The following is a 21,589-nucleotide window of genomic DNA, read 5'->3' on the forward strand; positions in this document are numbered from 1 at the left end:
GTGGAAACTCTCAGCTGATAATGAAAACATTTGCACAATTTTCCAAGGCATTTAATGAGCAGCCCAAAAGGACACAAAGGGATACAAGAACTTCGAGAATGAAAATCTGGGGACTAGTCAAATTTTACGAGCACATAAAAGCGACGCGTCTTAAAGTTTAAAAACAAAAAGAACAAGCACAAGTAAGTGTGCCCTTGTCGGGGGTGCTCGACTAGGATATACCCAGCTTTCTGCTATAATTCTAATTTATGAAATACTTTTAGTTTGAACTATATGAGAACCCTTACAAAGTGTGGTATATCTCTTTCGGGATATCTCAAAATCGTCAGTAGCTTTTGTAGTTTTTAAAATCGACGGCTTCACACAGAGGGAAAAACGATTGGATAGATGCACATGGCCAGATCTAGTTAGCTCGTCGGTCTGCTCTTCTGGGCAACATTCATTTTCACTGAAATACCCTTTGTACCCATTTTCACTATGCTAAGGGTATTAAAACAAGGCAAGCAGAAGACGATACACACACACACACGCAGAGCGGCAAATGCCTTTGATCATGAAATCATGTTGCCGTATAAAATGCAAGTTTTTTGCTGGGACTTGAACTATCGACCCAAGAGGACAACGCCTAACCAAATGAAAACCAAATTAATACAATCTTTGGGTCTACAGTTCGCATTTATTGACAGTCGAAGTTTGTCGGAGATCAAAAGATGTGCGACGACTTTTGCCGGCAAGGAATTTCGCCAGAGATAGGAGTGGGGTGGAGGAGGGCTGGTGTTTGGCACTAGGCAAATGGACATGTACCAATTTCATATATGAGTGTGTGTGTGTGAGTTGTGTGTGTGCGAGTGTGTGTGGGTGTGTGTGAGTTGTTCAGAGCAAGCAATAAAATAAATGGCAATGAATGACTGAGCAAATGAATAAATGAGAGAACATTTTTGCTTTGAAATTCAAATTTCAAAAGTTGTCATGACATTGTGTTTATGACAGAGTCGCACACACTGCGAGTGGGCGGAGGGGTAGAGAGAGCGAGAGAGGGATACAGGCAGTCTCGCTCTCTCTCTCTCTCTATCTATTTCGCTCTCTTTTGTTTTATTCTTTTTTTGGGTGCATATTTAAAATTGAATATTTGCACGCCTTGAGCATTTGAGATTACAAAGATCTACTTCACTTATGCGCACACAAACAACCATTTGTGTCTGTGTGTGTGTGTGTGTGTGTGTGTGTGTGTGCGTGTGTGTGTGTGTCTGTGCCTTGTTGTCATTTGCATGCGTTAGATGCGTTTCTGCTATTTGCACTGCTCAAAGCCATTTTAAGCGGTTTATTTTTGCGTACGCTCTCTGCACACAAATTTCTCGTTTTATTGAATTTAACTAGCTGCTGGGCAAAGCCCACTCTTAAAGCCACGCAAACAGCATATGAAAATTTTGGAAAATTTTCATTTTCTCTTCTGTTTGTACGCATTAAAAGCTAGACTTTAACAGCTTTAACTGAACGCATGAGGATGTTTAAGAAGTTGGAATTATGGAAAGCATATTGAGACCTAAGGAACAGAGAACGGGAAATGGAAAATTCGTTAAATAAAAGAAATATTAAATTGGGAAAATCAACCCTCGCACAATAGCTTCGATTACCATGCTTGAGACCTTTGAGTACCTGTATAGTGTGTGTTTCTATATAAGAAATAACAAAGTAAGATTCCCCAAAAGTTCGACTCCATCTGATTTCTGCACATTTCAATTATTTTGACGAATCTCTCGTATCTATGGGCTAAGTACCAGCTCTTCTCAAATGACGCTTGCAGCACTCTACGGCTATGCTAAACAGTTCCCTTTCCGCGTTTTATTTACTTTCATTTTTGGTTTTTTTGGTTTTTTAATTTTGGCCGCCGTCGAAAGTCAATTGAAGTTAAAATGAGAATTGAAATGGCTAGCAATTAAAGATGATGACGCCTCCTGCAATTCGAGCTGACGCCGGATGTATTCCGCTTTCTGCTCTCGCCTGCCGCAGGCTCAAACACTTTGCATAACATTAAGCTTCCTCGATTTTTGTTGTTGTTTTTTATCATTCTGTTCTTTTTTTTTTTGTGGGTTTTGGTTCTCTGTGGTCGACCGCAGCGCCATAAAATATGCACCCGGCGCTCGGCAAATTTCACAACAAAGTAAAAGCCGACGAGGCCGAGGCGAATGTTGGAGTATTCAAAATGAGTAGAGACACAGAGCAAAGCGCCTAAAAGCATATTTCAATTAAGCTATCACCTTGAATTATTCTCACGAGCCCCGCCCAACCACCCACTCACAAACACACGGTCGCATTGCCTAAAAGCAGGCCACAGTATTTTGTCTTTTTTTTTTTTTTTTTTTTAATTTTAATGTTTTCATTCAAGAGCAAAAGAAGCAGAATGCGATGAAGAACGGTAAAACCGCTCGTCAAAATTTGCATTTAAATGAGGCGCAGAGGCGACTGACGGACGCGCCCGTGTTCCGCACACACACACAAGCACATACACATACACACACACACACACACACTAATGCACATATATATCTGAACATTTTTTTGGCTGTCTTGCGAGTGGGGTGAAATTTTTATGATTGCGGTGACTGCCAAATTGTCAGTGGTTGTGCGTGGGTGGGTGGGCGAGTGTGTTTGCGCCTGACTGCATAAAATGTAAATATTCATTAATATATGTAACCGTATCTGTTTGCCTGTGTGTGTATGTGTGTGTGTGTGTGTACGGGTCAACGCACACACGCAAAAAGCAAAATCAAGCTTTGGAATTTACAAAACAGTTGAGAATTTACCAACCGTATTAAAAAAAGGAAATACTTAAATGACTTCGCTTTAAATTGAATTAGTTGTTTTTAAGCGAAATTTTCGAGTTTCGGTTGTATGGAAATGAATCACAATAGACTGAAGCAGATTTCTACACTGATTTTGAGAAAGGCTTTAATCGTAGTTTAACTAATTTCAGCTGAAGCTTAGCTATTGAATAATAAATATACAATAGCCATAAATAGATATTTTTATATGGTAATTATGTCAACATTTTTGCCTTGACTGTCTAAAATTTTAATTAACAAAATATGGTGGGGCTTGCAAGGCAGGCAAAGGCACCGGCATTGCAAGCTCTTAGGCATGCAAAAAATTACAATTAAAATGCAAGCGCAGCCTGTAGACAAGCAAGCGACAGGCTGCACGTCTCTTCTCAGTGCATGTGTGTGTGTGTGTGTGTGCTGTGTATGCAAAAATGTTCACATAGTGACTGGCACACACGCACACACACACATCCACAGGCATGCTCTCTCGCCCCAGCAACCATTATTCGCCTCATTCATCGTCATCCTTCATCCGGCTTGTGCCTCTGCTCAGCTTGGTTTGGCCAAAATTTTTTGGCATAAATGCCATAAACAGTTTATTTAGCAACGGAAAATTAACTGCAAAATGTAGCAACAACAAACAACAACCAACAACAACCAACAACAACAACAAAGCTGAAGCAGTCTGACGACTGATGATGCTACCCAAGGCAGCCATTGCCACAGCCCAAAAAAAAAAAAGGGAAGTGGAGCTCAACTCGACGCTTTATGACGTTTTACTTCATGTGCAGCTTCATAATTAAGTGGCTCCTGAGTGGGCGTGGTGAGTTATAGGAGGGATGGGGGCTGCCTGACTAGCCCAAGTAGTTGTTGTTGTTGTTGTCGTTGTTGTTGTTGTTGTTGTCGTTGTCTCATGCACTCGAGGGAGCTTTTAGTTTTGAGCCACGTGAGAAGCATCAACGCTTTGGGTTTGGCTATTTGCCATAAAAGCGAGCCCCAAACGAGGTCAACGGAGGCCACTAAAATTCAGTGGATACACGTATATAATCGACCCCACAGATAGGTGTAGAATTTTTATATATACATAAAGCTGGGCCCGTGTTGCCCGATACATGCATATGTGTGTATACATTTAAAGAGGCACATAAAAGTGTTAGCAGCTCGTTTTCTGTACTTACTAATTTGATGGCTGGTGGTATTAATGGATGATGGCAACTTACCTGAAAGAAACAAGCAAGAGAGAGAGATGGGGCAGGTATTAATATTAAATGCGCAGCTGAACAGATATTCAAGTAATTGGTTTATGTTATTAGCCAGGCCATTGGGGAATGCCCAATGATGGCTAAATAAATTCAAGAGGAATTATAACTTTAATTGGAATTAAGATAATGGGGATGACTGTGAAAATATTAAGCTTATTATATATTTATCGAGCAGCAAAAGTAGTCGAAGGCGTTTAAGGCGTTTTCTCACAAAATTAGCCTGATGTGTTTATTCAAAATTGATTAAACTCGGAATTATCTTTAAGCATTCTGTTAAATGTCGACTCGCTTATAATGCAAAAAAAATAACCTTGCTGTTCCAGACAGAAGTTGCTTAGATCTTAAACCCTTTTCTTGAAGACGCACTTTAAAATAATTGATTAACAGCCCTTAAAGCAACCAGAAAAAGTTTGTTGAGGCAGATAGAAAATGCCAAAAAGAGATAGATAATGTGTGGAAGAGAGAGGCAGCAAAAATAAATGTCATAAAAATTCTATTTTCGTATAAAATTTCGAAAGTAATCTAATAAATATTGATTTTCATTCGTCATCGACAACGTCAACGTTGGCGACAACAGCAACAACAACAACATCATCAAAAGCAGCAACAGCACCAGAAGCAGCAGCAGCAGCAGCAGCGGCAGAAGCAGCGGCAGCGGCCAAGCAGGGCGCGTTGTGTAACCCTACACGTGCACACACAGAGTTATAAAGACCCTGGACACGACACGACGACCAGGGCAGGACAGCGGCAGAGACTGGCGTAGTCAATAGTCGTTATTTGATATAGTCGAAACCAACAAGCAGCCCATGATGAAACGTGCCTGGGCGGCTGACCAGTGCGACCACATACACGCAAGGGGCAGGGGAACGTGGGACGACGGACGAGGGACGAGGGACCTGCGACAAGGGACAAGGGACGAGGCCGAGCGATCCCAGCGCTGCAAGGGATGAAATCATGCGCGCAACTCGTTTTTGGAACTGCCCAGCCGTAGGGCGGCGAGTGGACGCCACACTTACTACACACACACACACACACACACACACACATTGAGAGGACACACACACAGACACACATACAGTTCATTCAATCATTCAAATGTCCTTTGAACTATAAAAATACATGACACTAATAAAGAAAACGAACAAATGACACGACACTCGCTACGTTCCCGGACTCCGGACTTCGGCCCGGCCCGGACCTGGACCCGGACCCGGTCACGATAAGCAAGCCAAAGACGTTGCGGGACGCCGGCGACGCTCTACAACCGAAAAAAAAAAAATTGCTATTTAGAGCAATTTATAAGCATACTTTGAGGCGCCCTTTCCCCACACCCCATCTCGACATTTGACATTTACGAGTGCGCCGCAGCGGAGACAGCGACAGCGGCAACAGAGGGAACGGCAGGGTGGAGCGGGGCGGGTGTAGATATGGAGGAGTTTCGAGTAGAGATCCTTAACCACATAAATTTCTGGTGCGCTTCCAAACGGTTTTCTGTAGCTATTTATTGCATTTTTATGTAAAATGCGCCGTGCGGTATGCTATACTTTTTCTCTTCCCTATTTCTTTCCTTTTTTTTTTTGGAATACTTACAAGGGCGACATTCCTGCAAAGTTGTTTACGAGGCAAAGAACGTAATACGTAATGCGTAAATCGAAAATGCCGCCCACGCAATGACCAAATTTACGCAATTAAAGACATTTTGGGGATATATTTTATGGCATACTTTACGGCCCAGTGTCTGTCTGTGTGTGTGTGAGTATGTGTGTGCGTGTGTGAGTGCAGGTAGATTCGATATAAAAACAATAAAGAGAAATACGACTTAGATAATATTACGAGGATTTAGTCGTTGTGTCTCTGATGTCGGCGAGCTTTATACAAGTAAGAGTTATTTATTAGCAAGTGCCCGACTAGGAGATACCCTAACCTCCATCGACGCGTTCATACGTACGGACAGACGGACACGGATCGACTCGGCTTTTGATGCTTATAAAGATTAAATATGCTTTATAAGGTCGGAGATGCTACCTTCTACCTTTTAAATACATTTGTACAAATAAACTATACCCCTTTTATTTATTCGTTTGACTTATAGTTCTTTTCTGAGGAAAATTATCATCTGATTTCTCCCTGCAGAAACTACAAAAGATGGAAGTATGGGGTTTATCTCCATACTCTAAGACCGACCCTTATTTCTCGTTATCAAAATTCATGAGTTGCGAGTGCATTGTTATCGCCGCTTGAGCTCTGGCCATTTCTACAAGTATTTTTATGCATTCGCATTCATTTTCAAATATATAGAAACATATTTCGTATTGCATAGTTTCTCGGTTTAATATGATTTATCAGCGCATCTGCCGAGCTCTGCACATTTTTATGACCATATGCTGGACTCCACACACACACGCACACATACGAACACTTCAGCATCGACAAAACCACAACAACTGCAATACACAAAGACCAACACGAACAACAAATCAAAACGTGGCACAGCGCCTAAAAAGCTGCTAAGGCCAAACAGCACGGGGCAATAAACTACATGAAAGACTGGGCCGGGCCCCGGCCCCGGGTCTGGCTTTGGCTCTAGCTGTGGCCCATGTAATCTCTGTTGACCATAAAGATTTATAGACTATTGTAGTATGTCGTTCTCAACGCTGGCATCGGCTGCGGCTTCTGCATCGCCATCGCCATCGACGTCGTCGTCGTCGCGGTGGACGCAGCAATGAAAAGGAAACTTTTTGCAACTTAGCGCCAAACTTTATGCAATAATTTATATATATTGGGCGCAGCAAAAAAAATGAAATGCCAAAATATAATAAAAAAAAAAAAAAACAGAAGCGAGCCACACAATAGGCAAGACACATAAAAGACGTGACAGCAACAAAAGGAAACGTAACGCAGCTAGAAAATAAGCAAGGAGTAAAAAAAAATGATGCTGGAAAAGTGGAATGTCCTTTCAATAACTAGAAAGTATAACACCTATTTTATGGGAATATATTTTCTCAAAATTTATAATTTCTTATTTTTAATAACTTTTAATATTCCATAAAATGCAGCTTAATCTTGTGTATTTTTGTGTATTTTGTCAAGCAATTAAATGTAGATCCCTTTAGATACCTTAAATTCTCGCAGGATAACATGTAGTCCTGGCTATCTCAACTTCAAACAGCTAACAAAAATTAATTGCAATTACCAAATCAATCAAGTAGTCGAAACTCCCGCCACAAACAAATGAAGAGAACCAAAATAAGAAAGAGCTGCGGCGATGCCGGCGCAATAAAAAATTAAAAACTTGCTCCTGCGATACACCTGAGCGTTGAGCATAGACAAGGTTGAAGAGGGGGGGTAGGGAGGGGTAGTGTGAGAGAGAGGGAGAGAGACAAATTGGTAGCGAGAGCGCAACATTAAACGAGAGCGGGACTTGCACGCGAACGCGCCAAGTGTAAAAGAAAAACTTTTCAATGAGTTTTTCCTGTCGGCGGCGACGTCGGCGTCGGCGTCGGCGTCGGTTATGAGCCTCCAACACGCCCGCAAGCCCCTTGTGTTATTGTTGTTTGCGTTTTAAATAGACTCAAGTGTTGTTGTTGATGTTGTTGCTGAAGTTGTTGTTGTTGTTGTTGTTGTTGCTGTTGCTGTTGCTGCCACTTGCAGGCATTGTCTGAAGTGCGTTTCGGTTAGCTACTTTTGCCTTATTGTTGCCTGTTGGATGCTGGGCGGTTCCGTGTTGCAAAATCAATCGATAGTTAATGGAAAATCGTTATTAATGAAAACTTTTTCACCCCCACCCCCCACTCCGCCGGCAGCCAATCGAACGTGCAGTGAGCCATAGCAAAATGCTTGATAAAGTGCAGGGCGTAAAAAAAAAATGAAAAGAGGGAAAAACAAAAAATGAAAGGAAAAAATTGAAAGCGTAACATTTAAGTAGCAAACTTCCGAAGCGAAATATTTTTTTTTGTATTTTTTCTTGTTGTGCGTAATTTCATTTGAGTGCGAAAAGTTGCACGCGAATAAAGCAAAGGGACAAGGCGAGAGGCAGACATTTTTTGTTGCATATTTCGCGGCGCATAAATATTTTATGCATGCAGGCAACAAAAGCGTCATCAAAACACACAATGGCCAAAAGAAGACTTTGCCAGCAGTTTTGTCTGCCACGCAGTTTGTTTGCATTCAGGTATTTGTGTTTGTGTGTGTGTGTGTGTGTGTCTGTGCTGCCTGCTTTCGGGCGCATTTGCACCTCTACAATAAGCAAAAGTTTTGGGCCAATTTATAATGCCAGCTCCGCTTTGGCATTGTCGCCTCGCAGCGCGTCCGCCTGATTGAGCGGGCTTTTAAAAGTTTTGGTTCAATAGTCACAACAAAAGTTTAATGACAGTTTAAGTTGTTTGATAGCAACCGTCGCCTCAAGTAATGCAGCATTTTAAATGGTAAACAAGCTGCGACGTGCCTGCTTAATATTACTTTCGGTAGCCACGTTCTGGCAAAGGCAAGCGCAAAACAAATAATTGTAAGAAAATATCTTGATTCGCGTCAGTGAACGTCGAATTCGTATTTATAAAAAGCTCTGCAGGTCGATATAAATATATTATATATAAATAAATTACTCAGCAACTAAAATTCAATTCGGAAGAAACAAATATTTATATATAAAAAGCTACATGTGGCTTTGTGAATGTGTTAAATGAGTAAAAATACTCAGAGTTCCGTTCGGATTGTATAGAAATATATTATAGAGAAAATGGAAAACAATTCTGAACAAACTTTATATATAAAAACAAGTAGATAACGCTTGAAGAATGTCTAACGAGAAAGTAAGTATATTTTCGGTACGCCGAAGATTTAATTTAATTTAATTTGCAGACATTTGTGAGAATTGTGAAGATCATTTACGAGTTGAGTATCTTGGAAACAGAATCTTTTATTTATCTACTTTTCAACCGATCTTTCCTGAGGCAACTATATGATGTATAAAGCTATACATATAGTATTGTGATATAGTCCGACATCCGTACTGCAACAGAAAGAAGGACTTATGCAAAGTTGAAAGACGCTAGCTTTAAAACTGAGAGACTAGTTCGTATAGAAATAGACAGACGCACAGACGGAAAGACGGACGAATGGAAAAAAGTATTAAAAAAATGAATTACAAATCCAAATAAAAGTACGCCCATATATATAGAGGAGCTCGCTTCAAAAATGCACATTAGCTAAACAAATAAAGCAAAAATACATCTTGGCTTGGCTACTTTCTCAAGTTTTCATAGCCCTTAAAAAGCTTGGCAATCAATTTAGCTACAAAATTCTAAACAGCGCGTTTTAAAGTGCGCCTGTGATAAATGCATTATTTGCTCGTAAAAGCAGGGCCAATGCAATTTTAGTTTAGATTCGGTAACCAAAATGTTTATAGTTGGGTCACGCGGCGTTTTATGATCATTGCGAATGCCATAAATAAATACACACGCATGCACACACACGCACATACAGGGGCGCCCAATGTTAAACTTTTAACGTTTTTGTAATCACATCAGACCGAGAGAAGCGGGCGAAATGCGTTGCATACTTTTCGGCTGATGCTGATGCTGATTTATTGCAACAACAAAGTTTATCATGCATATTTTATGCGTGTAAATGTTGCCGTCATAAAATGTCTTAAAGACTGAGCCGCACACTCCACACACACCCACACCCACACCCACACACGCACACACATATGAGGGGCATATATATGCCCTCTATTTGGCCGCCGACTGACGCATGTGCGTGGTCGAAAGCCTGGCCGGCTTTTTATGCGTACGAGTTGTAATGGCGGCCAATAAAGCAGCCATTCAATGCAGCAAATTGGCATTTTATTAGCGCCCCAGGAAGCGCTACACGCTCCGCACTCCTTTGCCACTGTCCCCTGCCCTTTTCCCGCCCTGCTCCGCGACGCGCACTAATTTGCGCGCCCTACGCGTATGTCATAATAAAAAGCGAGTGTTGAAAACTTTTAACAAACGACAAAATTCGAGTCAAAGGCACCAACATAACCAATACGACTCGACTCGACTCGACACAACACGACACGACACAACACGACTCGGCACGGCACTCCGCATCGATCGATATATATTTAGCCAAAAGGATGTCGTTCCAAAGTTGTATTCGTCCCGGCTGGGTTTGGGCAACGTTTTGAGGTCGTCGCGTCCGCGTCCGCGTTTGCGTTTGCGTTTGCTTCGCATCTAAGGCATAACTCAAAGTTTACTCAAGTTACTTGCGCCCAACGACAAGACACAAAACTTTGTACTTTACATCATTAAAAAGTTTCATTCTTTCTTTGCGTTTTCTCAACGGTTTCTGCTATGCTTTTCACTTTTTTTTTTGCTTCTTGTGCTCCATTCTCTGGCTGGCAACTTTCAATCTAAGTACATCTATAGACTGGGTTAAGCACTGACTGCGACTTTGCCTGGCAGCAGCTTAGCAATTGACAGTTCGCCATCAATCCTGTATCCCCGACGACTCCAGGGCTCAAGAATTGCTTAATTTGTGCATTTTGTAGCAATTAGAAGAAAAGTCTGCCAGAGATAACTCCCTAAACTTTTTCACAATAGATTCAACGGCTTATATAATTAATGTGAAAACAGAAAGTTCATCAAGTCTCAGGTGGGGGGGCGAGCTTCTGACTCTTTGATCATTTTCCAAACATTTCTGTGTGAGGAATTTTAATAAATTCTATTGCACTTAGATATTGAGAAGCGCTTAATAAAGCTCAAGAATCCTTGTTCTTATTTAGAGTGGAATGCTTGATATTTAACTTATTGAAATAAGGACATTTTTGTGGAGTTTTTATGGTAGATTTATTCTTAAATATATTTATTATTGTTTTGAATGCCTAGTTAAATATGTATGTATATACATTTCTGATGCATCTTAATACAAGCAAGTAAGTGTGCTCTAGTTGAGAGTGCCCGACTGGGGAATACCTTGAACTCTCTCGTATTGTGGGGGCACTAAGAGAACCTACGTTCAAAATTTCAAGTCTTTAGCTCTTACAGATTCTAAGATCGACGCGTTCATACATACGGTCAGATAGACAGACATGGCTAGATCGACTGACCAAGAATATATATAATTGATGGGGTCGGAGATGCTTTCCTCTGCCAGTTACATACATTTGCACAAATACAATATACCCTACTTTCCTATTTTCAATGGATTTAGGGTATAACAATGCAATTAAAAAGACTAAAAATATTAATAAACATGCATAGAAGTTACTTCAGTTATATGTAAACTCTATTTCTCCCAGCAAGTCGACTTGTCTCTTCTGCATGGAGAATAACTAGCTGGCCTACATAAGACTTTAACCTGGACCATCCACACAATCTTCTTAACTTGATTGTTTCATTCATCGAAATTTAATTTAATTTAATTATAATTGATTAGTTGTCACTGTCAATTGTACTCTTCTTTATAACAAAAACACATCTATTTTCAACAAAACACAAATCATTTTAGCATACTCAGATAATAAGCTCTCGTCCAACTAGTGCATCAGCTGATCGCCAGACTTCTTCAAGTTTATTATTGGACGATATATTTGATTTAAAAATAAATATGCCACAAAGTCTAAAATAACTCAAACACAAAACGAGCAACAAAAACAGTTGCTACAGTTGCAAAAAGAAAAAAAAAGCACACAATATTGTAGCATACTTTTAGGTGGCGTTGTCATCGTGTTAAAATCGTGTAATAAACGTGCGCATAATAGAAAAATCACAGCAAGCAGGCAGAGGGATGAGGATGGCAGACACACACACACACACACACACACACACACACACACACACACACACACACACACACGAATACATGCACACAGCAACCGGCACAAATAAATAGTAGAAATGCTCCACTTGCTCAGCGCCTCGTTCTGGTTGGTTATCCAGCCGGCGCCGGCTGTTCGTCCTGCTCGTCCTGCTGCCGTCCCGCCGCTGCACCCAGCTGGTGGTAGCCCTGATGATGGTGGTGCCTGCAGTGCCCATGCGCATGGAAAATAGTTACACAAACTTGCAGGAAAAACGAAGCAAAGGCTTACAACAGCAGAAAAATAAAATAAAAGAAAAAGAATAAAATGTAGAAACTGCAAGCCGATTGCCGGCCGACGTGGACGACGAGCATAAGCAGGAGTAGGAGGAGCCAGTGAATGAATTGTGCATTGTCCAGCGGCAGCTGTGAGCTGCGATTTGCATGCAACTAGCTACTAGCTGCTTGCCACATGTGACTCGTGTGCTGGTTGCCCCGGCCTGTGGCAGTTATTAAGCGAAATGCATTTTTTTTTTTTTGCTTCCTTTCATTTCTGCTAGCTGAATTATATAGTGCCCCGGTGCTGCGGCACGCAACGCTGGGCACAAGTCGGCGTATTAGTGACGATTTAGCGCTAGTTCTGGGCGAGACGTCCACAAGGGGGGTGGCAGGTGGGCAGGGGGGGGGGGGTGTGGCGTAGATTGCAAAGGCGACAGTGCGTGTGCGTGTGCGTGTAGCGTTAAATTAAAGCAGTTGATGCTTTTGCAGCGAGTGCAACAATGCACACAATGGCCGAGGTAAACAATATGAGAATCGCAGAGAAGGCATGCGGTAAGAGCTAGGTATGAGGCGTTGGCAAATTGAATACAAGGGGCGAAAATACAAAATGTAAGAACTGTGTGTGGCAATCAGGGTGGAGAAATTGTTTTAGCCCGAATGAAAAAATGTGCGCAAAGGGAGAAATATTTATGTGCTTTTTTTAGAGCTTGAAATAAATGCTACCTATATAGGTAGTATTTTTAAAGCTTGAATTGAATGCTAAATTTGATTAGTTTTAACTTAAATCAAATACATTTATGTTTAAGGCTTAAAAGGGATTATATATGTGTTAAAGGTGAGTTGAGGAATTTGTGGGTGTTTAGCTTAGAGCTTTAGGGAAAAGCTACAAAAGGTTAGGGTATTAACTTGTAGAGGGTAAAATATATATAGTAGATACATTCCAGATCAGCATCAACGCCCGAGTTGCTATAGCCATGTCCGTCTGTCCATCTGTCTGTTTGACTGCAAACTAGTTTCTTAGTTTGAAAACTATCGCCTTGAAACTTTGCATAGGTTCGTCCTTCTTTTGCAGACAGTACATGTAGAAACTGGCTGGATCAGATTACTATATCATATAGATAGGTAATAAAGATAGGTTCTCGAATGAAAAAATATTCTGTTTACCAAGATGTTTTCACCCAACTTAGCATTTGAGAGTGTTTAACTAATCTCACATATCTACAAGACCGTAAGGCAAATGTCTACAAGGGTATTTCATCTTCGGCGAACCGAAGATATGCTTCCCTTTTCTTTTTATTACAAATATTATGAATATCTATTTAGTTTCTTGTTTACTAGCATATCAGTGTCAATCTCTTCATCCATTTGCAATATCAACAAACACATGGAAGTATCAGATTGCGCTGCTATATTCCCGCAAGCTAATAACTGCACGTAATCGAAATGCTTATATGCAAAAGTCGACCGACAAGTTTCTCTCGATATCTGCCACAAAGTGCATATCTAAACAGGTCCCACGCCAATGAAATCTGAAAAGGAAACCTGAAATAACTCAGATATGTTGCTAAGCTACAGCAAACGCCCCCAAGTTCGTCTGCTCCCGTCCTCCCAGCCCATCCTCCTCCCGCGGCAGTTGCAAGAACTTCAGCTACATTAGACGCCGCCACTTCAATGCGCATTCGAGTATTTGAGTTGCATTTTTTCTATTTTCGGTGCAAAAATACAAAAGCACGAAACGGATTCACCGCCCCCCGACCTCATGTGGCCCACAGTAGCTGCCTTTCAGCATATGCTTTCTATTTTCAATAGACGTCGTCGTCAGTTGCCAGTCGCTATTGTTGTTGTTGTTGTTGTTGTTATGTTGCTCGCCGACAAACAATAAAAATGATGCGTTGTATTGCGCGCTGCTGCTGTCCACACCACACGGCCCCTCCCACTATGGGCATGTGCCGTGGCACGGCCAGCAGGCAGTTCGCATATGTTGCAAGTTGCAACATTCGACGTCCCTCTGTGGCATGGTCCGCCGCATGTCGTTGCCCTGGCCGCCCAAATCGCCCATTGATATTGATGAAAACGACGTCCAGTTACAGTTCGTTGGCTTCTGCCGCATTTTTCAAGAGAAAAACTACCAAAGAGCAGCAGCTGCTGAGACTGGGAAATGGAAACTAAAATGGCATGGGGATGGGGATACTGATGGGGACAGGGATAGGGACAGGGATAGGGACACTGGGATCTGATGCCGAAATTTGCCAACTGTCGGGCAGGTGGGTGGCGCTGGTGCGATATGCAAATGTCATACATTTTGTCAAAGCATAAAGATGATGTCGAAGGAGTATATAAAAAATACATGACGCATGTATCTTGCAGATGCACATGCAGATGCAGATACAGATACATATGCGCTTAGACATTGACATAGAGAAATGCATATGCATCATTTATGATATACGAAAGATTGCGTGCCCAAAGAATGAAGAAGATTTAGACAGATTCACATTCAGAAGCCGAATGGATGAAATGTTCAAACTCATATCTTGAAATTTGCAACGGCATAAGAAATTGACAAAAATTGTTTATCAGAGCAAATGTGCGGAAATAAAAGGATTTCAATAAGAATCGATGACTAAAAATAGAATTATTGAATACTTTTCAAATAGAGTGCCAGAAATTGGAAAGAAAAGATGTTGCGTATGCTAAATACATATAAGAGATGAGAATTTGAAGTTCTTAAGGGAATTCAAGCACAGTTAGCTTACATTATTGATGTTATCAATAGCATAGATTATAGTATGAATATAAATACATTTTAATGCAGCTATTTTCTCGCTTTTGATTCGTTTTGGTAACCCCAATCGAATTAACTCCCTGCCTCAAGTTAAATAGTTAAATAGAACTTGAAGCACTTCAAAGCCAAAACAAGCTAACGACATTATCAACAAGCCAACTGGGAAGTGGCAAGTGGGAAGTGGGCCCAAATAGTGTTCGAGCAGAACAGAACATTTCAGTACCTAATAAGTCTCAATTAAATGTACATAAAGTATAACACCTTGTAGCATTTGCATGCGACCCAAACAGTTCATGTCAAAACCCAACCGAGAGCCACCCTAATGGAAAATAATGTTCAAGCACATTGCAAGCCTCTTTACCTCAACAGCAACAGCAACTACAACCAAACTTTTGACACGCAAGCCTTTAAAAAGGTAATGCCAACAACAACAACGACAGCACAATTTTCGTTAAGTGTAAGAACAGCAACAACAACAACAACAACAACAACAACAGCAACAACAACAGCAACAGCAACAACAATACAAATATTGGCGCCACCTGCGCTTACTCCGCAGCAGAGCGAGGAAGCGAGAGGTTGCGTGTTGGAGTGAGATGCACAGATAACGTCTGTCAGTCTGACATTGTCAATTGGTATTTACCTTCGTTTGTTTGACGCCTTTTTCTTAGTTTTTGCGTATTTCCCTCGCTCCCTCTGCATTTCAATTAAATGCTTTTTCGGTTTTTGCCCTTACCTCAGCCAACCCCGCGGCCAGCAACAAATATGTGCACACACCGACCCCACCCCTCCCCACCCCCTCCCACCGCACAGTCCACTTTTCTTTGCATGCGTGCGTTTCGAGTGCTTTTGCTGTTGCTTTCTGGCTGCTTCCTGTCGTAAATAAAATGAATTTCGCTTTTGGCAACCCCAGCAACAACGTCAACCTCAACATGAAGAACTTCCCACTCCCACACCCACACCCTCACTCACACACACACACACACGCACACATACATTACTTTGGCAACCTTAATGAATACGACATTATTTTTTATGAGCTGTCAAACACTATTTTCCATACACTTCCTTGTTGTCGCACTCATCGTGTCCTCGTCTCAGCTCTCGAAGCTGTTCAAGCTTCCTTTTACCATTTTATTTATCGCCCCTGTGCGTCGTGTGCGTGTGCGTGTGTGTGTGTGTGTGTGAGTGCCTTGGTTATTGTTATTATTTATATTATTTTTGATAAATGTTTTTGGGAAATTTGTATTTTATTGGTTGTTTATCGACAATTAGCGGTTTGTTTGGCTTTTCCCTAACCGAAGGAAGAAAAAAAATTGGCCTTGCATGTAAATGTAAATATTTTTTTTGTCTGCTTACCAAAGCATAATTTAGTTGATTTATTAGCCAGTTGGCTAAATATACAAATGACCTGGGTAATCAATTATGGAACTAGCAGCTAATATATTGAGTGTGCGATGTTTAGTGAAAGGCATTTGGAAACATTTATTGCAAGATGAGGAGTGTGCAGAACTATTCCCCATGTCTTACGTACTACTCTACTTAACGAAAGGGCGCTCTCTCTTGATAAACTCAGCTTACCGATAAATCAACAATTCTGTTGCTCTCTCAGCTCGACCAATCGGGCTTAAGCAGCTTGCTCTGCTAAGCTGAGCCTTGGCTACTCTGCTCTCTCTCTCTCTCTTTCTGTCTCACGCTGTCATGTGATCGCAGGTTGTAGAAGTTGTTGTCTGTGTGTGTGCGTTTTGTTGTTGCTTTTGTTGTTCATTGAATTAGAGATGCGTAACTCGTCGCGTGTGCGTGCAATGCACGAAAATTATCATGCAGACACGAATATTATCGCAAAGAGATATTATAAGTGGAATAAGTATGCTAAAGTGGATAATTCAAAAGCTTACATTATTTATTTGTCTTTCAATGCAATAATATTTATATAAATTACATTTTAATGTAAATGCTCTACTAAATCAGCTCAGCCCAAATACTTTCGTTGACCTGCTTGGGCAGCACACTCAACTGAAATGAACTCTTTCAATTCCTTAACATCAAATGCCAACGGGAATTAAAACTGCATAGGCCATGTTCGAAATCAGAATAAGCTGTTCGAAAATCCGATTTGCAGCTAGCATTTTGCAGTGCCACATAAATAAACGGCAATTTATTGTTCAGCGAACGTGCAGAAATCAGAGAAATGAAAGAAGAAGAAGAAATCTGAAAAGCAAAGCGAATCCCAATCCAAACAAAATAAGATGAAAAAAAAGCCCACTTGATGCGGTTTTGCACTTTGGCAAAGTCATAAAAATTATGCTAGGCAGAAATAAGTAAGAACATATATACAAGAAATGTGAGCAAAACGCTGCCAGATGCAGCGAGAAAATATACAGAGAGCAGGCCTAAGAAAAACTGAGAGAGAGAGAGAGGGAGAGCATTTCGCTAGAGCATCTGGAAAATTTGTACACATGACGCACGCAGCTGCTGGTCAGAAAATATTTTGCGCTTTTGTTTACATTTGTGCAGCTATTTTTGAAGCGTTGCGGCAATAAACAAAACCAAACAAAACAATAGAAAGCAAGCGGCAAATCTATCTGAATCTATCCAAAGCTGAAATGCCCAAAAGGTCATTAAAGATATGCTAGCTAACATATATACGCCTGCCCATATACAAATATATGCATATATATATATATATATGTATATATATGTATGTAATGCCTAATGAGCTGTGCAGCCTTTTGAAGTTTCTCATTAGCCGATCAAATGGACAAAACAAATCAAAATCGATATCGAAATCGAAATCGATCGATAGCCAAATGGAAGACCCACAATTAAGCCAGGCAGCCATAGATAAGACTAGGCACAGCACAAGGGTGGAGAGAGCGGGGGGGGGGGGGGGGGTTAACTAGCGACTGCCAGAGCGAGACAGGCGACACGGTCGAGGGTGTGCGTTAATCACGCAAGTAATTTTAATGCCGCGCTTCTCAGTTCGGGGGGGGGGGGGGCGATAAGAAGGCGACAGAGCTGAACAGAGGGTGAGTTTTTTTCGGGCTTAGCACAAAGCATAATCAACGCTAAACATGCCCAGCAAAACAAAGAGACGTGTGCAGGGGGTGGGGTGCGGTGTGGCAGGGAGGGGTGGCTCGGCCCGAACCTGCGCCTGTTAACAAAGCTATAAAAATGTCACCTCCAAACAAAGAGCGAGTCGCGTGGCCAACAATTTAATAAAAAAAAAAAAAAAATAACTGAAATAATTTACTATTCAATATGGGGCAATGGGAATAGTAATATCTAATCATAATTATAATAATAATAAGTTAACAATTCGTTGAAAGAAACAGAAATGCAATTTAACTTTGATATTTCGATTCAGGGAGAAAACTGATTAATCATGGCAAAAACTATGACTATTCTATTTAGTGACCTTTCTAGTAGAACTAACTAATTGAAACGCCAAAATATAAGCAGGCTGTTTGTTTAGCTAACTATTTAGAGTCTATCTTCAATAGCCTTTGCCTTGATCCCCCTTTAGCTTAAACTTGTTGGGAATTGCAAGCATGTAGCAAAAGTACAGTGTGCATAAGAAATATTCGCATGTGGCGACAATTATCATGCATTTCCCTTCAGTCCTGATGCGCCCAACAATTATGCACACAATTTAGCACAACCTTTCATAATTGCAGCACTCCGAAGGGAGTCGCCCGCCCATCCAAGTCACTTTCCCTAACTGCCAGCCCCTGAAAGCTTTCACTAATCGCCAGCGCTTGGCCTGGCCAGGGCTTGCGGCTTGAGGCTTGAGAGACTTCATTGTCTGCGGTCCTTGGGCATAATTTGCCTGTTGACATACCTGGTTGTCCCACCTGAGGCGCGTCAACAGCTCCTGTCACGGCTGGGGCACACACACACACACACAAGCTGGGCACGATTTCCTGTTCCATTGCATGGCAAGTGCAGAGTTGCCACCGAGCTATTAAATTACATGCCTAGCAAATTACTTGAGAAAACAAAACGACAAGCAAAAACGCCTTGGCATATGCAACAATAATAATAATAACGGGTTTGCGGTCGTTGTTATGCTTTGACTTCTGGTTTTGTAAGCCGCCAAGCATTTACATATTATTAGAGCTGGAACCAGGGACCAGGGACCAGGGAGCAAGGAGCAGGCACCATGGTCCCCGAGCCCGGGGCATAAATATTGAAAAGCGCCAAGCGCCAACGCCTTTTGTTGGCTGGGTAATTGCCTAAGTCGGCAAATTGCCAGGCTAATAAACATAAATATTGTAGCAGGCTACGTTGACTAACAGAGCAGAATGCGCTGCTATAGAATTAAAACTTAGTTGCCAGCTGCGATTTATGAGAATGTAATAGAAGAGCGCAAGATAGAAGACAAGCAATTGCCGTGAAATCAGCGGAAATTTGCGAAAGAAAAGGAATTTTGCTTTTGAGCAGGTGAAAAAATGTGAATATATTTAAATGTTAAGCGAAGAACTTGAAAATTAAATAATGATTCGAGATAGGACATTAGATTGGAACGGAGGGTAATAAGAGAGGGGAGTTATTCGAACATGTGGGAAATAATCGGACTATAAAGAAGATATACATATATAACTAGAAGAAAATAATATTTTCGAGAGTTAAATGCGAGCATATAACCAGAAAAAAAGCATAAGAAAAAGAATTTAAGTGACAATAGATGCAGTTTCAAGTAAATGTAAACGTGATTAAGTACTTTTCAAATTACTTAGGGACTGCTCAAAGGTTTGAGTACTGCCAGCTCTTATGGCTGAGATAAAGGACGTCTTGAGGATTTGCGATGCGAGCAAGTTTTGTGGAAAATAAAAAATACGCGTTTTTATGTGTGTTGTATTGAAACTTTAATGGAGTCGACTTGTTATCAACTGCACAATAAATTTTTGGGTCTTTAGCATTTGAGTGTCCTGCCCTGCATTGTCCTTATGACAGTGCTCAACACAAGCTTAACAATCGCATGCAAGTCAACAAAGAAAAGTTGCTCGTAAACGAAAATAAAACTTTAAAAACAGTTCGCATACTTTTCCCCCCCTCTCCTCTTGTTGCGCCCTCTCTTTCTCTTTCTGTCTCGCTCTGTGTGTGAGTCATACAAATGCAATGGGCAAGAGAAAACTGTGTCAACGACTCTGCTCCACTTAAGCATTTAACGAGCAACTTAGCGCGCACGTAATAGCAGCAACAACAACAACAACAACAACAACAACAACAGCAACAACAACAACAGATACGACAATGACAGCTGAATAAAAAGGATGCGCAAAATGTAGAAAAATTCAAAACAAGTGGCACAAAAATATTGAACAGCAATGTGCGGAATACGGTACGAGATAGACGCAAAGAGAGAAGCAGCGGACAACGGGAACAGCGACAATGGGATTGACAACAACAACATCACGAAGGACAACAACATAACCCAATAAGCAAAGCAAGTGAAGAGAACGCATGTGTCATCATTAGAATAAGCAAACGCAATGGAACCATCGAACATCCCCATGGCAGGGATAAAAGTAAAACTGAGCGGACAGACGGGACAGAGAGACAGACAGACAGACAGTGGGACAGAGAGACGAAACGAAGCACAACAAAGAACAACAGCGACGCCGGCAGCAGAGTCGACGCACGCACGTCGTACGCATACACTTTTGCCCCCGTACCCCTCTAACCATCTGGAGCAGCAGCTAAGACCAGAGCCACCCACACACACACATATACAGACACACACACACACACACACACAAGCAACCACCATAAAAGTGAAATACACAATGAAATTTACGCAATAGTCGCAGAGACCGACAACTAAAGAGACTGCCGCATCGGCGGTGTAATAAAATCAAGAAGAGGGTGACAAGCAGACAACAATAACAGTAACAACAACTCACACACACACACACACACACACGCACACACGCAGGCAGTCAGCTGAAAGTAAAATAGAGTGAGGCAAAGAGAAAATAGCAAAATAAAAAGTAAAGAAAAAATGTATGTAAATCCGATTAGAATTTAAGTTTCTAAATTTTGCATCAACTTTAAGAAAGTCTTAAGAGACCGAAGACCATAAAGACGTTAATGCGAGTGGATCTATGTAAAAGAAGTTGCCATATGGCAGAGTTGAATGCGATAAGAAATAGAACGGGATATTACGTAGTGGCATACGTAATTGGGATATTTTTAAAATAAATAACAGGGAAATGGGAGATATAAACAGGTAAGTAGATAATAATATTTGGAAAATGCAATAGGACAGGAGAAATAACAATATAATTTTCTGGAAAGAAAAATATATCACAGCAAGGATTAGAAGCAATACTGAAACATTTGTGAACAATTTTTCCAAGTAAGTAAGTTTTAAGGCAATATTGTCTATTAATTGAAATAAAATATATTAAATATTCAAAATTTTAATCAAGACTCAAGTAAATATTTCAAGCAAGAATTTTTAAACATTTTGGCCAAATTTTTGGGTAAGTCATAGATGAAGAAGAGAGAATGGGGAATACTTTAAGCAACTGAGCGCTGATTTATTAGATTATTATTTATTTGTTAATTTTTTTTCCTTATTAATTTATTTATATATTTATTAAATTTTAATTTAATTTAATTTATTATTATTATTACTTATTTTTTTCGTTATTTTACTT

The 21,589-nt window shown here is 40.8% G+C and overlaps 1 protein-coding gene across 12 annotated transcripts in view; it reads right to left on the reverse strand.

Annotated features, from left to right (window-relative positions):
* Positions 1 to 21,589, reverse strand: part of bru3 (bruno 3) — a 315,854-nt gene that overhangs the window by 126,238 nt on the left and 168,027 nt on the right. For 4 of the 12 annotated variants that reach the window (XM_064700750.1, XM_064700743.1, XM_064700746.1 and 1 more), the window contains exon 3: positions 3,998 to 4,039. The exons of the other annotated variants lie outside the window; for them this stretch is intronic. In XM_064700750.1, coding sequence (XP_064556820.1) covers positions 3,998 to 4,039 — 42 coding nt within the window. The remainder of the gene's footprint in view (positions 1 to 3,997; positions 4,040 to 21,589) is intronic. 12 annotated transcript variants of the gene reach the window in all.

This window comes from Drosophila montana, unplaced genomic scaffold, assembly GCF_035044405.1.
Source record: "Drosophila montana isolate Dmon_TW-CO22-7 unplaced genomic scaffold, ASM3504440v1 contig_1875_1, whole genome shotgun sequence".
Taxonomy (NCBI): domain Eukaryota; kingdom Metazoa; phylum Arthropoda; class Insecta; order Diptera; family Drosophilidae; genus Drosophila; species Drosophila montana.